The following is a 17,453-nucleotide window of genomic DNA, read 5'->3' as shown; positions in this document are numbered from 1 at the left end:
CAAAGACAGAAATCTTGATCCTCTGCTTAGACGTCATCTGAAGCTAGCTTATAAATCTTCTTGACAGAATTGTTGCAGCTGAAAAATCAAAATTTGTCTTAACGTCGCAAGCTTAGAGGTATGGCTTATGTTCTTTGCCTTCTACTTGATGATGGTTGGCAGGGTGAACCCCCGCGAAGCTGACCTGAAATTTGGCCCATCTGTGCATATAACTGAAAACTATTGTCTAAAGACATGCTTTTCGGTGCGTCTTATAAATTTACGGGCAACCGATGCAGGACGGCCAGGCTTACGAGCGAATGTGTGGCCTGTCATGCCTGTACGTGTAGTTTTAGATGTTTCGTGAAATAACAACAAACCATCAGCGTTCTCTAACGGAACATGGGGCGAAAACGGTCGCGAGGAGTAGGCCTTGGTGGCAGTAAAAGGCGCAACAGTTGTGCTTGGAATGCGCAACACGTGCTTAGCCTGCTTGTTTTGCAAATAAACTGGAATGCAATGTGCCGTCAATATTTCTCTTACGACAGTGTGTCCTAACACTTGTGTTCATAATTTCTTGCATTTTTTTGTGTATTTCGCAGGGCTGGCCTCTTTCCATTTCACAAAAAACTACCTGTGACTCGACAACCTGCCATTAACAAGGGCTTTCAAGACGACGCAGTTGTGCCAACGATATACAATACTATAAAGTGAATAGCGACTTAAGACTTCTATGCCTGTGGTTTCGTAATCATTTTGGTGTGAAAGAACTACTTGACGAGGCCAAACCCAACCAAGAATCTTGTGTGATGGTCGGAGGAACTCTTCTAAGCTCGGGTTATTTCGGAGGAGCGTTGCGCAAGCTGTATCCAATAGGAGGAGGGCGTCGTGGCAGCTTCCGCCGAGTGGAGAGGAAGTGTGAAGACGAACAACGAGAAACACGGTTTCGTGCTCATGAAGATGCCAGAAAAAAGAGGCGAAGAATGAACACATGTTTTCGTGCCTACACGGGTTGACTATGTAAAAACCCTACATTTGTGTGTGTGTGTGTTTTCCCAGTGCACCCGCAGTTGTGCCGTAGAAAAGGACGAACACTTTATCTATGGTTGCGCTGGAATAGCATCTCTTCGACAGGTGCGCTCCAGCTCATGTTCGCGTTTCATTCAGCAGCGCACTTAAATTTCTTGATGCACTCTTTCCAGCCGATAACTTTTTTGTGAATTGTGCGTCAAGATTTTATGCCAGTACAATTGGAAAAGCACATATTTCGATACTCTGGGGTTTTTAGTGTTTTTAGGCTATGCGAAATCGAACTGACTGAACGAACGCACTGTAGAATGCACTTGCGTTTCACAGTCTCTGCTCTCCCCCATATCTTGTTTTGCCACACATATCAAGGTGAACAAGGGCTGAGGGGGATCCTCAGTACGCTAGCCAACGTTTCGACAAGAGCACTTGTCTTCGTCTGGAAGTACTGTCCATGTAGAAAGGAGTCTGCTGGGAGTCCTGCCTACACATCGCTAAGGATGAATTTATTCTAACACCGATTGCCAATCCCTTCAATCTGACCTGGATTCAGTAACAGCATGGTGCTCAACCTGGCTTATGCAACTTAATCATTCAAAAACTAAATTGATGTCTTTTACTAACCGAATGTCTCGAATTCAAACAGCATACTCCTTAAATAATAGCTCACTCGAGCTAGTCACCACGTATAAGTACTTAGGACTTCACCTTCATTCAGACTTAGCATGGAACCACCATATTAACCTTATGCTTGCATCTGCTAATCGGTCATTAGGTCTCTTAAAACATAACCTAAAGCATGCTCCTCCTCACCTCCGTGCTCATGCCTATACCACTCTAATTCGACCTAAAATTGAATATGCCTCGGCTATTTGGGACCCTTACCAATCTTACCTAATAAATAACATTGAATCATTGCAGAACCGCGCCGTTCGTTTTATTTACTCCGATTATTCACGTAACACCAGTGTCACAGCCTTAAAGAAACGCGCAGGTCTCCAGGATTTATGTCTCCGCCGTAAAATTGCACGACTGTCACTTTTTCATAAACTTTATCATCATCCATCACTTCATAACGACTTTTTTTCTTTGCCTACTTCGATTTTTGACCGCCGCGATCATCCCTTTAAAGTTAGACGTTTCACGTGCAGGACATTTATCTATGCGCATTCATTCTTACCACGCACAATATCTGACTGGAACACTCTGCCTTCACATATCGCAACCACAACTGATCCTGTTAAATATTTTAAACTTATATCTTCAATAACTACTGCTTAACTCTTCGCATACATTGTTATTTTATTTGTTCATGGCTTCCTTTTTTTGCAGGGTTTGTTACTAAAAAGATTCATTGTATTAGTGTTTTGTTTGTATAATTTTAATAATGCAGTAATCTTCGTTCTTTGCCGCGCTGCCATTCTTTTGATTCTTTTGCTTACTTATATGTCATGCATAGTGTCTTATTTGTGCTTTTGATTGATTCTTTTGCTTACTTATTTCATCCAGTGTGTCTTATTTGTGCTTTTGTTGTTTGTTTTATATTTGTGGTTTTTTTTTATTCTGTTCAATTGCCTGTGCCCCCCCCCCCCCCCCCCTATGTAATACCCTCTCGAGGGCCTTTAGGGGTATTCTGTATAAATAAATAAATAAATTAGTAACTCATCAATCGGTGTAACATGGCGTGCCTTCATCGCTTATTGAATTTCTGTAGTATATTCCGTGTTCTGGCGGGGCGGCTGATATGTGTGGATTTACGTAGCCTGCAGTCTGACAGCGCACTTGGAAGAAGAATCGCGCATGTACCTTGAATACTACTGAGTTATAGTTATAATAAGAGCGCGCGCAAATAAAGGTCATCTGGAGTAAGGGCACATATTTGTTGCATCTTCCGAACCACATTTTTTTGTGTTGTTACATAGCGCGCAGTATACGTGGACGAAAACTTCCTTACTTGTTTTTGGTTTGCGTGCTATTTCTCCCCTTGCCTGTATGTTAATTCTGTGTATCTCATTGTTTGCTATTTCAATTTTTTTTGTTTTGTCCTAGAGACATTTTAGCTATGCGTTGTTGTTTCCCTCATTTTTCATTGCATCTATGTTAATTATGTGTAACTCATTGATCGTTACATATAATTCATGTAGTATGTATGCGATGTTGTTACTTTTCTTGTTTTGCTTTGTGTACTTTGCTGTGTAATTTGCCACCCCCCTGAGCAATGTAACGGGTGACGGGGCCACGTCAGGCAAAAAATGAATTGCCTTTTGTCCCGTCACCTCTGACAAATCGATGTCAAAAATAAACTTCACTTCACTTCACTTCACTTAATAAATACTTTTACCGCGAGCTTTTCGTACTAACCCAAAATGAACTCCTTTTTAGGATTTTATGCGAAGTGTTCATGCGGCCCTATTGTAGAAATCTGAATCCTAGGTCCACTTGAGGCGTCATTGTAGAGCAAAAGCAAAGAAGAGAGGCTGGATTGGTATGACTCCACTTACTATTTGGTTTTTCAAAAATTTTTAAGGGGGAGTTTTCTTGAATGAGGCTTTCCAGCGAGTTCTGTGGTCTTGTGACGGCGGCAGTACTTTAGGCCATGTCAAGATTAGAATTAAAAACATTATTTTCTAGAGACTTGCGGTTATAGTGTAGAAACAACCCCTTATATAAGTACGTATCTCGAGGAACATGTGTGAAAAGATAACCAGATAATGTTAAATAAAAACAGACACCTACAGGGCAAGCAAAATCAAGGTTTACAGATGTCTTTAAATTTGGTCCGTATAGGTAAGTGAACTCTACCTCTGTACATCAGTCATGTGACTAGATGGTCGCAAAGTGAGATGATATTTGTCGCCGTCAGGCGCCTAATTAACTGAAGCTCATTAATGAACTTTTAGTGAATGCACTCAGGAGGAATGTTTATACCGTGAAGTTAGAACCAGCCTTAACTTTAAACAATTACATTTAGTAGAATCGTCCCAGAAATTCGCTTCCTAATTTTCGGCTCCATCCTCGTGATTGTCCATGCGAGGTGGTGACAACTGCCGCGAAACTACTCCCATCGTGATTGGGCTTTTCGTCTGCCAACGGCGTGGAGCGACCAGTGAATCTGATGTCTTTGCCTTTCACTTTCGGTTAACGAAATTGAGGAAATGCCTCACGTCATGGAGTCACAAAACTAGCTTCTCTCAAAAATAATATCTGGAGAGTAATTTATCCATTTGCATGAAATGACTTTCTTCATTCATTGCATGCTAGTCAGCGTATTGCGTGATGCTATAATAACAACTCTAATCTTGTAATTTTCAAATTCTGCTATTCCAACCGGCCTTTGCAGTCCGTTACTATTGCACTTGCCAAATTTCGTGCCCAGTTTTACTAGGCCTCGACGCCGTATGTGAGTTAATTAGAGCAGTGCGAAAACGACGACCTCTTGTAAAAGAGCAAGAGCTACTCCGGATTTGCATACCCTGCAATGTCAGGCGGCGAACGCGTTATCTTTTGTCATTTAGGAAATCCTCCAAGTCAAAACGACTGGTGATAGCTGCCCTCCTTATCAGCTTCGGGAACCTGGCAATAACAGAAAGGCAGCAATTCCCTTTGACGTGAGAGGCTCTGAGCGCGTGCGAAAACGGCAGCCGTCTAGCGTGTGCCCAACCTCGTGTGCGATGAATTACTGACTCTCGAACTCCGACACATCTATGCGACAATTTCTTTGAACATGTTTTAAGTGTTCCGAAAAGTGTTCGAAAAGTCGTTGCCGTGATCTAGGATTGAGAAGAAGGCCGCAAAAACGTGACGGAAATATTCCCAGTGGTGTCAAATGAAAAAAGAAATCCGCCGAATGCATGCCAGGCGGGCGCGCAGCGCTTCTGCCACAAAGGCATTTTGCTTCTTCGCTGCCTTTTGTGACACCAGAAACACCACAGCCATGTCGGTTAGTATGAAATCAAAAATTATGCACTTTCACTTTAAGCAGAACCTCTGCCACTTCAATGACTTCGTCACAGAAACCTTGGTTTAATATGCAACAAATAGTCGTTGGTTCAAGCGTGTTATAGGAGCACCAAGTGAACGCGTTATGGTATGTATGATGTATAACAGTGAAGCTTGTTGGGGATGTGTACTGATGTTAAAGCAATTTTAAAGAAAGAAAAAAGAGAAGGAAAATACGTTATAGCGTCTAATCTTAAGCCGAAGCTTAAGAGTCCTCCTTATTTCTGTAAACCGTTGGCGTAATTCATAATGCTTTTCGGCACGTCTCTATGTTTGTCAGTTGTAATGGGGTAAAATACAAGTTAAAGGGATACTGAGGCGGTTTTGGAATCAGCTAACCTTCTAGGGTTTTGAAGTAGTGTCATTGCTGATCACGTCTGTGAAATTATTTTTTCGATTTTGGCTAAAATAGTGGCGAAATCACCAATTAAAAACGCGATGTTTAAATTTCCCGCGCCCCGCGCGAGCGCAGGAGAGGGGTACAGCGGAGAGGGAAACCTCGTCCATGTCGGCCAGCGTGACGTCATGGTGAGGAGCCGGGGATGCTTCGGCGCACCCGAGCGCGCTTTCAGCGCGCGTTGTTTCTCGTGCTGCATGCGTTGTTCCTCGTACTGCGTGCGTTGTGACGTACAAAGCGTGTCAGCCGACCTTGAGAATCAGATTCAACAGGTACTACTCTGCGTTCGTGTCTACGAACAACTACGGCCCCGACTGTGTCGTCTTCCACTGTTTTCCGCAAGATCACAAGCTCGCAGCGCAACCGCTCGCTGCTGTGACGAAGAATTCAAGCCGACTAAAGCAAGCTTACTCTGCTCGAAACACTTTCGTAAGAGCGGCTACAGGCAGAGCTTGTCCTAGTGTGATTTCTGGAGATTTCTGTCGAAAAGGCGCGGCTGAACCATGACACAGTTCCATCGATTTCCTCGCGCATAAGAGGCGCGTCACCATTCCGAAGAAGCGACTCTTTTAAAAGTAGAAACATGCTCACTTAGCCCCTGAAGAAACCTTATAGAGGCTTAAGCATGTGTCGCTCTCCTCAGCTTAGGTGCGGCCAGACCACCTGAGACGTGCTCAGCAAGGCTCGGTTAGTGATTTTATACTCGGTTCGACGTGTCCAAGCAAGCAAGCAAGCAAGCAGAGCAAAGCACAATAAAGCAAAGCAAGCAAGCATCGAAGCTCTTCATATGCGGCATCTCGTTTAATCCTAGCTAAGCAATTAAAATGAAAGCGTTCGACGTTGATTTCGGATGCAAATTTATGAGAGAAATGAATGCCAAACGAGTTTTTGCAAAAAAACACCGCAACCCTACTCGGTTTCTTCATCAAGTTGTGGCAGTGGGCGAGTTGCAGCTAGCTTGGCTTTTAAACACACATATAGTTGGCAACTACTTCACTGAACCTAAACTGCAAATCTAGGAAGGGCGAACGTTTCCGAGGCTTCGATTAATATTTTCTGGCATCTGCTGAACGCGCCAGGAGTGAAGCGTATTTTGCCCGTATTTGGCTTGGTTACCAGCGCACCATGATTGCGTCACTATCTTGTGGTCACATGCCTCGCAGTGCTTGGCCACTGCGCTTCGCTAATTTTGACACCAACTTTGTGCTCCTTCATCGTTTCCTTGAAATACTTTTTTGCCCCAACCTGCAACGCCGGGTACTGAGAACAGGATTTTTTCTACACAGCGGTTTGGGCCTTTTCTTTAGGATGACGCTATTCCGGGCGAGCCAGGAGGCGTCCGGTGGTGGTAATTGACTTGAGTATTGTTCGCACCCCTTCCTTTCCGAGAATACGAGCCGAGGTTGTGTGCTGGCACCTTTTACGCATGGTCTGCATCGCGTCTTTGACGCTGGCGTATGCTTGTGCTAGGCATAGAATTTTTTGCTTGTGTCTTTTTTGGTTTCAGGCGATACGTGGAATGAGCAAACTGTAGTATCCTTTTCTTCGGTGGTCAGTAAAAAAAAAATAGTCGCCGTATTCGCTTTTACAACGACACGGAAAACTGCGATCTGCCCTCAACGCAGCGCCGGATCCGCATCGGCAGCTTCTCCAGTCCTCAAAGTGACGTCACGACCTCTCTTGACCAATCACGGGCGGCGGCGCGCAGCGCGGCGTGCCCCGCGGCACAGGCCGCATATTTCGGCTAAAAAAGGCAATTCGCGCTTGTTTTTGCCTTATTTGGATGCGATATTCCAGTATACAGCATGAAAAACTATAGGATGCCGCTGCCAGCCCGATTTTCAGAAAAAGTGCTTCAGTCTCCCTTTAAGTAATATTATATGTATACATACGCGATGGTCTCAGTAAAGGGCGACCGACTTTTCCTCCTGCCTGATTTCGACATACTGTGTCGTTGTGCTGAATAGATCTTGTTCAACCGAGATATGAATGAAATAATAAATTCGCTGGGGTATAAGAGATCGCTTGCAACGATGTCACAAATTCTACGCGCCGTTTCGACGAACAGAAGTACGGCGCAAAGGTGCACACTTATTGGAACTGGTTAGGGCAACCAGACAGCCAGGAAGCGACGAGTGGAGTTCCGTCGTGAGGTCCGCGTGACGACACACGAAAGAAATTCATCGTACATGTTGGCAACGACGTCGCCGTCCCCTCCACAATACTGAAAGTGTTTTCTGATTAATAAAATACAAGTTGAGGAAATTTTAAAGGTCTTAGAGCAGTCCAGTCGTGAAAATTGGACGTGGTTAAACAGTGAACTGGAAATAAAAGTTTTGCATGAGCACGCACGGAAGTTCTAGACGCGAAAAACAGCGGTGCACATCGACCACAGAAACGAAAAATCGTGCACAAAGAAGTAACATCTTGACAATAAAGCATATGCAAAGAAAAGAAAACACGAAAAAGTGCAAGTGGTTCAACTCTTCTCAACCGAGTTTTCACGTTGCGAAAGCAGAGCGCACAGTTCCGGTTTATATACCCCATACCCTGACGTCCCAACTGTAAATTGAATCGTCACACCACGCGATTATCACGTTGCTTCTCACCGCCTTCTACCGATAACTTGAAAGATTCAAGGTCAAGTGTAGCAGCACCAAGATGGACCACACATGGTAAGGCAGATGTGGAACCGTTACGTATCTCAAGGCAGTTTCAAGGTCATTCGGAGGCTCACGGCAAAATGTCTGTCATTTGTCAAAGTTCAAGATCACAGTTCAAGGTCAAAGGTGGTCCACTAATTAGACCATACATGGTTAGATACATGTGCATAGGAACACTAGCCATAACTTATCTAAAGGTCGCTTCAAGGTCATTCGGAGGCTCACGGCGAAATGCGTCGCAGCTCTGTTAGTGTAGCTTTCGCTACAAAACATGACTGTTGGTGTTCATCATGCGACTGTAGCATTAAAATTGTTCTTTGCGCTCAGTATATAAGGTTATTGGGATTATTTTTCTGTTCAGTTAGAAACAGTTCAATCGGACATTTTTCCGACCATTCTACAGCTTTCTCAATGCAATTTTTAGCCTAACTGCATTGCTTGCGAAGTTGGTTAATTATTGTCGGCAAATTATGCAATTAAGCAGAACACCAAATATAATGTGACTTGCTGCATACAATAGCCAACGACATGCATTTTGTCGCGTCGTCTTATAGTGTCTTGGAGTATTTTAAACTCTGGGAAAAATTACCTGGGACATCCTGTATATATATCGCGAGATCTTTGTTAGTACAGTAGCTAAGTATTGCAGGGATAATAGATATAATTCAATGACTGTTCAGCAGCGAACCCGACGTCGTGTTTAGCGCTGGTGTTGGCGTGTCGAGAAAAAAGAAGTCGGTCGAAAAGGTCGTCACGTCACAACCACATGACCTCGCGCTGGTAACTAAAACACCGAACAGAGATCACAGAGTTTTCGTCGCAAGCACATATTTTGATGGACCCGAAAAAGCTCGCCTATATTAGTTAATAACTGTCATCACCATTAATGTCACCGGTACCACGATCAATGTTATCATGACCATTCTCCTAGGTACGTTCACTGTACTAAATAAGACTATCCCAGTAACTGCCAATCTGCCCTGTCTTGCGCTAGCCGCCGCCATACCATACCATACCATACCATACCATACCATACCATACCATACCATACCATACCATACCATACCATACCATACCATACCATACCATATCATACCGTATTATACTGCACCATACCGTACCATACCATACCATGCCATACTATACTGCGCTAGGGCAAATTGATGCTATATACACTCGCAGTCAAAAGTTTACGGAAGGCAATATTAGCGAAAAATTAATTTCGCACTCAATTTACCAAAGTCATCTCCTGACTTAAAAGTCCTAATCCGAGATCACTTCTCATACAAGCCATAGAATCTATACGGGCTTCTCCAATCAAAAATACTCGTTCAATCGTAGCGAAGTGTGACGGCCGAGATATAAAGGCTTCAGAGGTAGGAATACGTAAAGAAAGGAGAGGGAAGTTTTAACTTACCGACTCATCCCAGAAATTCTGGGCTAGCGCATATTTCAGCCGTAAGTTGTTTATGCACGTAATTTTTTTTATATGCCGCAAGATTCCACTATAACAATCAATATATCCGCATATCTTGCCTTGGCAAGCTTGATATCTTTTTGCTATTAGCGTTTTTGCTATCGTCAAAAACATTCCCCATTAGTTTTTTAAAGCAGTCTGAACCACTTGATGCGAGCGATGGAAAACCTTTAAGGGAAAGGTTTTACTACGCATCTGAAGAATGGATCATTACCTTTAGTGCCTCTCAGTGGTGGCTTAGCGGTTATGGCGCTCGGCTGCTGGCCCGAAAGACGAGGGTTCGATCCCAGCCGCGGCGGCCAAATTTCGATGGAGGCGAAGTCCTAGTGGCCCGTGTATTGTGAGATGTCAGTGCACGTTAAAGAACCCCAGGTGGGTTCTTTAACGAGCGGGTCGAAATTTCTGGAGCCCTTCACTACGACGTCCCTCATAGCCTGAGTCCCTTTGGAACGTTAAACCCCCAAAAAACAATAAACCAACTACTTTTAGTATTTCATAACCGTACCTTACAATATTCCACAGTTGCCCCACAGTTAAAATTGTCCAAGAATCCTGGACTTGGTGAGATGGCGACAAAGTACTATTGTGACTGCAAAATGCAGTAGTGTAGTGCGTGTAAGTAAGCATGAATGTCTGAGTTGCTCTTCTAAATGAGCTGCCTGGCTGGGACATGCCTCTTTCAACTCGCCATGGTCTGACACTGTGACTCCTGCTGTATGACAGCGCTGTACTTGCGGTCAACTTCATGGGGCATTGCAGCCAAGGCTAGTCAGGAAAGCGAAGGAGGCGAGCCTAATTCGTTCTCGTGCCCTGGGGAGGGACTACCTCAGACGTAGCGACCTCGAAGCGGCTTTCCAACTTCACCTTTCCCTATCCGTACCTCTACCCTGATTAACTAATAATCCACTACCCACGGCACGGGAACAAAGGCCCACCTCATTCCTTTTCCTGCCTAACATCTGTTGTAGTGCCATAGAAATTTGACCTGGAGCTTAGTAAGATATGGCACGACCTTGAGTGCACCCGTCTGATTCGCACTTGAATGGTACATGTGTATATTCAAAGCCCTAGATGGTCAATGCCACTAAAAAGAGTTCGAACAAGCTTGAGGTTAAGTGAATAAGAGCTTCATCAGCATCACTCAATTGACCCTAATTTCCTGGAGTATGGCATATGCACACTGATTTTCCGATTGATGTCGTTTTCCTCACCTATACTCTGTTCAGGAATCACAAATGTCGAAGCAGAACCCCGGTTCGTTGATACCAAGCCTCTACCTCTCCTACTCTGCTTTCCAAATTGGTCGTTTGGTGAAAAAAAATTAGTATAATTAATATTAGCACTTTAGCTCATTATTCCGCGAAAGTTAAAATTAGCGGCGCTCCCGGCAGGTAAGGTTGGTCTAGCGCATGCATTGAACCAGGACAGTAGCGCTGGCACAAGCATAGTTGCAGACATTTTGTGCGCGCGACGAGTCAACCTAACACACAAATAGTTATTTGGCTTTACTTTTCTGTTACGGCACATTTAGGTGATTGGTCTGGCTTCTCTGTACGAGCTTGTCTAGCTACTTGATTTTGGCCTGTTTGTTTCGAACACGTTTAGGTACTTGGCTTAGCCTCTCTTTTCCGAAATCGTTTGGCCAGTGCGCTTTACCGCTTTATGAGTCAGCACCACCGTTTGAGGTGCGGTCTTGCACGTTCAGATCGGATATCAATGCGCTTTTCCGACTCGCGAGGGGCCTGTCGGAACGTCGAGAGCAGGGCTGGGTACCGTACCTAGCCTACCGCCTTCTGCAAAGCAGCGTCTACACCGGGGACCCCGCTCACCGGAATATCGTTTGGGCTCCTGCTTACATGGGCCATGAGGGAAATGAGGCAGCTGACGCCATCGCCCGCCCGCTCCCCACCCCCCCCCCCCCCCCCCCCTCCACTCCGACCCCGAAGATCAGAAAATCAAGAACTCGAATTCTCACCTGCTTACTCTTTCAAATAAATTGTTTTATTCAATCTGGCTGCAGCCTTTATCCCCGCCCGTGTAAAGGTCTCTCAAAGGCGGAGGAGCGGCTTCTGCTCCGCCTGCATACTAATACTTGGCTGTTCCTGGCAGCTTTCAAACACTTCGGCCCTTATTTCTCGGGTAGTAGTAGTAGTGAAAACATTTATTTATTTTTTTCAAAAGGAAGAGTTAGGGAGTAGGGGGATGGGGATAGATAGATGTGGAGCTTCAGTGGTCGGTCTTCCCTAGTCCAGGATCCCGTTGGCCTCCGCCGCTGCCTTGGCCCTCGTCACCAGCATAAGCTGTGTGCTCGGGTCGGAGTCAGCCAGGAGGGCCTCCCACTGTTCTAGACTAGGGCTATTTACCTTTGGTAGTAAAGGGCTTTTTTCGCAGCCCCAGGTGGCGTGGTACGTTGTGGCGTAGCCCCCACACCACACGCACTCTTTCGGGTAGTTGTCCGTACAGTGCGGAGAAATCTTCGGACATCTACCACATGGTGTGGGCCAGCCCTCCAACCCTGCTATCCGCTCTCTCCCCAACCCACCCGGGAGGACTGGGAGGTGACCCTGCTCGGCTGCTCCGACCTACAGGCCCAAAAGGCCCTGGCTGAGCGCGCCCGGTCAGCGGTCGACGCCACTAGGGTCCCGTACTAGTGACCCCAGCTAGTGTTTGTGAGGGCTGCCGCCTTAAGAGTCGGTAGAATCATACCCCCCTGTACCAATAAAAGTCTTTCATCATCATCATCGGCTGCTGAGCTGGAGCATCCAAACTCGAACCTGACTGCGGCTTCCGCGTTTTGATGGAGGCATAAGGCGCCCGTGTGCTTTCACTCTCTCCAATCGACGGAAGAGAGTGAACGGCAGGAGTGACAGCCGCTGGTTAGTTTAAAAGAAAGGAACGGCGCAGTAAAGGCCCACAAGTACTATATGTCTGTTTGCCAATGCTGCCATGTGTATCCGGGGGTGGCGAGCACTTGAAGCTGTTATGCAGCTTTTTCCACGAGCCTTCCTATGTAATTTATGGGAAAGATAAAAAAAGCTGTCCCTTTTCACGGTGGACACCTCAACCTCAAAAGTGGTATGTGTTACGCGAAACGCGTTACGACAGTCGAGGTGGCCCCATAATGGCTTATAAACAGAGCTAATACAGTTTTCGGTGTAAAAATTAACCGTCGACAATAATGCATAATTTTCTGACCTACGAACACTCGCGCCTCCCAGAAGTTTCAACCCACCATGCCATTCTATAGAATGGCAAGGCGAGTTGAAACTTAAAAATTTCTTACCCAGATATGGTTAAGAAATTTTTAAGTTCATCCAAAAACTTCAGTTTTTTAATGTAACTGCCTAAATCTTTCAAGCACCCCTTTACTCTCATTGATGGGGAAGAAGACGCTGGTGGTTGGGAGTAGCACCGAGTCATGCCTGCAGCCTAAGCACTTCAAAACTCAACAAACTGCAAGCTACCAGTTAGGAAAGCGTCAAGGGCACTACAGTGCCCAAAGCTAACAGGTACGTGAATAGAAATTCCAATTGACCAGTGATAGCTTCTAAATACACGCAGATAGTAAGAAGAAACGAAAATGAAGCAATGCGGATTAAGCGGAAACTAGATCACCGAACCTATAAAAAGAACCACGGCATGCAGCGGGTTGTTTCAGTAGTTACCGTAATAATTGGCGCAGGCACGGCAGAAGCCTCGAGCAAGCACAACTCCTTCCGTGGGTATCATTAAGTGCATTAAGCCCTGTACATCATCTTTTGTGTCCGCGCAGCCGCATAGTGTATAGGAGAGACCCCACTATTGTGGCTTTCTTTCGTTCGGCACGTTTCGGGTCTTTGTCGACGTGTGCTCGCCTCGCCACCAATCTGTCGCAACACGTTGCATCCGGTCGAACACGGCTTCCGAGGCGAACGCCTTGGCGCCCTTGCGAGCGGAAGAAAATGCGAGCTACGCTGCTGGGCAGCTGTCGGAATCGGACGTCGGAACACCGAGTCAACGGTGCTTCCTCATCCGCCCAGTGAGTAGAGATTGAAACAGGGTGTGCCCGGAAGGGCTTTGGAGACCTCTTCCTTTTGAAAATGGCTTCCTATTTGCTCCAACTTTCTTATTTTTTTGTGCATGTACGCGTAAATGGTAAGCCTCTTCTGTTAAGTGCGAAACGTTTTTCACAGGATAAAGCGGGATCGCAAGCTGAAATCTCGCTGTGGGAAAAAAAAAAGTGTTTTCAAATAACCTTCCGCTCACGAATTAGGGCTGCTTAATATCTTACCCATGCATATTCCGGCATATGCTCCAGCTGCTTTTACCTCCAAACACCCCATAACTTTCGGGCTATTTATTTTCTGGCTAATTCTTTTTCTTTTTGAGTGTTCTTCCGTCTGTTTTCAGTGTGTGTGGAGATGCTGTTGGCCAGACAGGTGGATATGAACTTAGCTATGCGAGTTCCCAGAGCTTTGCACAACGCTGTAACCTAACGTTATACATGCTAAGCGTAATTTCGTTCAGTGGACACTCTATTCAGTCACATTGCATATATTTCGACGAGCAGAGCTGTCACGCAGGTTACACTGTAAGCTCTCGCAACCCGCGAATATACTGCAATATGTCAGCTCTGTGGAATTTTGCGACTCTCCTGTAAGAACGTTCTGCGCGTTTACACCCCTTCGTAGGCCTCAATTCGAGGTCCCTGCTGCGAAGCAGTCAGCTTAAGGATTGATACTCTCCCTCTCTTAGTGTTATCTTATCAAGAAACTGTTGACTTAGCGACAACTTATAGGCGGCGTGCAAGAGAAGAGAAGCAAAATGCACTATTTCGCGCATGCTTTGAAAGCAAGTGGAAAAACGCCACTGCCTTGCAACTTGGAAACTATTTGTAGGCGTTCTAAATTCACGTTCTGAGTGAGCGAAAGAGAGGCGTATTTTTCTTAAAGAAGGACCCTCATTCTACTCATGCGTGCTTGAAGCAGTAAAGAGAGGGACGGTTTTTAGTCCTATTTGGGTCATTGTCAACGGCATAGACGTCCTTGTAACGGGCATCGTTTTCCTGCTTGTACACAGCAGAACAGTCTGGGGAGACACACAATAAACATTCTGAGCAACTTTATAACAAAAGTCGCGCAGGCGCGCTGGCAGTTCAACCAAGGTTCTACGATATCTATACGACGGATGCATCAGCTGTGGCAGCATGGCTCATGTTCAGCTGGAAGAAACGTGTTTTTTTCAACCTACGCGGCCTTCTTAATTAATACACCATCTTGTGTTGTTACGTTTAGGGGGGGGGGGGGGGGGGGGGGGTCGTCTTTCAGGAGCGTGGAACACACTAGCTAGAGGCCTGACGAGGCCAGTGTCGTCGAGGTGTTAGAGCAATTGCCAGAAGGCTGCAAACTGATACTTGCGAGGGTGGAACAGCTATGTTTCAATCTCCGGTGGTAGGTCAAGATGATAGAAGTTGATAAATTGCTAACCGGGGTCTTCTTAAGATGGTCAGAAAGTTGGTCCAGTCTCTTTTCACGGTTTTCATGGCTTATATCATAACGTAGATATTCTTGCCGCTAGTAGTATTCCCTCTGATTGAGACCCTGTGTTCAGAGTGTTATAGTTCACATTGGCACTTCGGCCTCTAGCCGGCGTAAATTCACTCTTACGGATGGAAACCGTAGAGCCAGCTTTTGCTTGCAAACGTCTTTCCTGCTAAAGAGGTGAAGCAAATAAGTGAACTCAATTTGTGAAAACCTGGACCTGGACAGAGTACGACCAAAATTAATCCGACGGTCAAAAATTTCATCAAGGAGCAGTGGTACGTGTTTAGAAATCAGGGAGCGAAAGAAGTTAGACAGCACTATGTAGACCAAGGAAACAGGGCACACCCAGCCCTTTATAAATTACCTGGATAATAAGTGTACCAAGCAGTGTATCTGGCTGGCACCCACTAGTTGCGAATTGCGACTAACCGTTCACCTTTGTGAGGAAAGCGAACGAGCGTTTTATTCTGCAAATACATATCAGGCCACGACTAGTAGGCTAATGAAGAAGAGAGAAGTGAGGGTAAAGACGACTCAGCCCTCAGCCTGCGATGGAAAGTAAAAAATTTACAGGCGACCGCCACTAATGCTGCGGATTTCATCAGTAGTTGTTCTGCTTATCCATGGCGATGATAATCATGTACAGCCTTTATCGAAAGTTTTCAACCCAGGAGCGTTTGCTTCTGGGCCATGTAGTATGGCTCGTTATGTACGCGTTCCACACCTGTGGAAGGTGAAAAGAATTTCCGACCTAAGCTTTTCAAAGATTAGGCCATCATTGGATGCTATAAACAGGAGCTCTGCTACATGGCTTAGCATCGACGAGGCAACGAGCAGCCTTTAGCGACAGAGCTCTTCTGTGAGCCAAAGTCTATTACAAACTTAACGAGGAAAGCCAAATGCGTTGTTGGCAAACTGACGCCCAAACGTCCGCATAGCGCAGTCATGAAGCGCTGGTCGTCTTCGTCTGGCAGCTCCTCCGTTTCGAACGAGAAACTCACTGCCCTTTCGCTTTTTGCGTTAAGTATAGGCTTGACAAACACGTTCTCCGGGATATTCAGCTTCTAGCGTGCGCTTTCTGGCATTTACGAAGTAGCCGTTTACCCCTTCGATCGTGTTCATGATGGTATTACATGTTGAGCTTCTTATCAAAAACTCGTCGATGCTATAGAGTGCTTCATGACGTCTGTCGAAAATTTATTTGATGCTGCAGCGTAGCCACTGCTGGCAGACGCGAAAAGAGCTCGAGGCCCTGATGCGCGCCGAGGGAGCTGTTTTTTTTTTTCTTTGCGATTTCACGCACCGAAGCTGAGACAACTCAGCGGCTTTTGCGTCAGCCACTGAGTTAGTAGCACGAAGACCAGCTGGTCTTGCAGTTGGTGCGAGGCGATTCAAAGAAGTACTCAATGAACTGGGGGGTAGGTCGGGGTAACATGGTGGTTGTATATGGCTGACGGGCTTTACAGAGGCAATGGGAGAGGTAGGAGAAGTGGAGGGTATGGATTGAGGTGATGGAATGGTCTGATTTTTGTTTTTTTTTCTCGAAGGTTGGCGTAGTGTACGGTTCATTTGCCTCTTTTATTGAAGAGCTTCCGGTCCGGATGACGCATATGGTCAAGGGATCACAGGTGCCCGATGTAGAGTGCCATGGGCATGATGATCTTTCAGTTCGTTACTTGCGATCCCGGTATGACCAAGAGCTTGTGCCTTTCGTTGGTACTCATGTCTGATGCGGTCCACGTTCAATAGTAAAGGGGCGATGTAAATATTTAGATTTGGGAGGGGGTCATTTATGGTAAAAGGAAGGTCTGTGGAGTGATTCAGACATGTGTGAGTACCCATCTGGCCTGTTTCAAACAGTCGCGCTATCTCAGTGTCGTTGAAGGAGTTTGTTGTTGAAAGAGTGTTTTAAGCTGTGGAGGCATTTATTAAAATTTCACATTAAGATTTTCAATTACTTAACACTTGACTGCCTATCTTAAAACCAAAAAAACTGCCAGACTTTTCTACAAGTTGCAGAAAACAGGTTGCATCACAGCTTAACGATGTGTCGAGTTGTGCAGAAGGGCCTCATTATACGAGCTTTATCTGCCAGCAATATTAAGCGACATTTTTTTGGAATGCTTATGAGTATTCACATTTAAAGGAATTCAGTACAACGCCCAGCGAGTGGCGCTAAGCATAGCGGCATTTAGCCCACCGATGCCACTCGCTCGGTCATTCTTTTTCTTTCTTAGGTCGCGGTGGCTGCCAACGCGTTTTTTCTGAATGTTCAGAGCCATGCGCCAAGCAGCGGCATGCAAGGAAACCAAAAGCGTGTGTCCCGTATTTCTGTTTATGATAACAAAGGATTCCTGCATAGAAAATAGAAATCCTGTCAATAATTGTTT

The 17,453-nt window shown here is 45.5% G+C and overlaps 1 protein-coding gene across 1 annotated transcript in view; it reads left to right on the top strand.

Moving 5' to 3' along the window:
* LOC149342392 (solute carrier family 22 member 7-like) overlaps positions 1–1,506 on the top strand; it is a 29,657-nt gene extending 28,151 nt beyond the window's left edge. Inside the window, exon 10 of the mRNA XM_089542158.1 lies at positions 582–1,506. Within this exon, the coding sequence (XP_089398284.1) occupies positions 582–693 (112 nt within the window). The 3' untranslated portion in view covers positions 694–1,506. The remainder of the gene's footprint in view (positions 1–581) is intronic.
* Positions 1,507–17,453: the final 15,947 nt, after the last annotated feature.

This window comes from Amblyomma mixtum, chromosome 5 (assembly GCF_055824585.1).
Source record: "Amblyomma mixtum isolate Tamu chromosome 5, ASM5582458v1, whole genome shotgun sequence".
Taxonomy (NCBI): domain Eukaryota; kingdom Metazoa; phylum Arthropoda; class Arachnida; order Ixodida; family Ixodidae; genus Amblyomma; species Amblyomma mixtum.
This window is presented reverse-complemented; position numbering and strand designations above follow the sequence as displayed.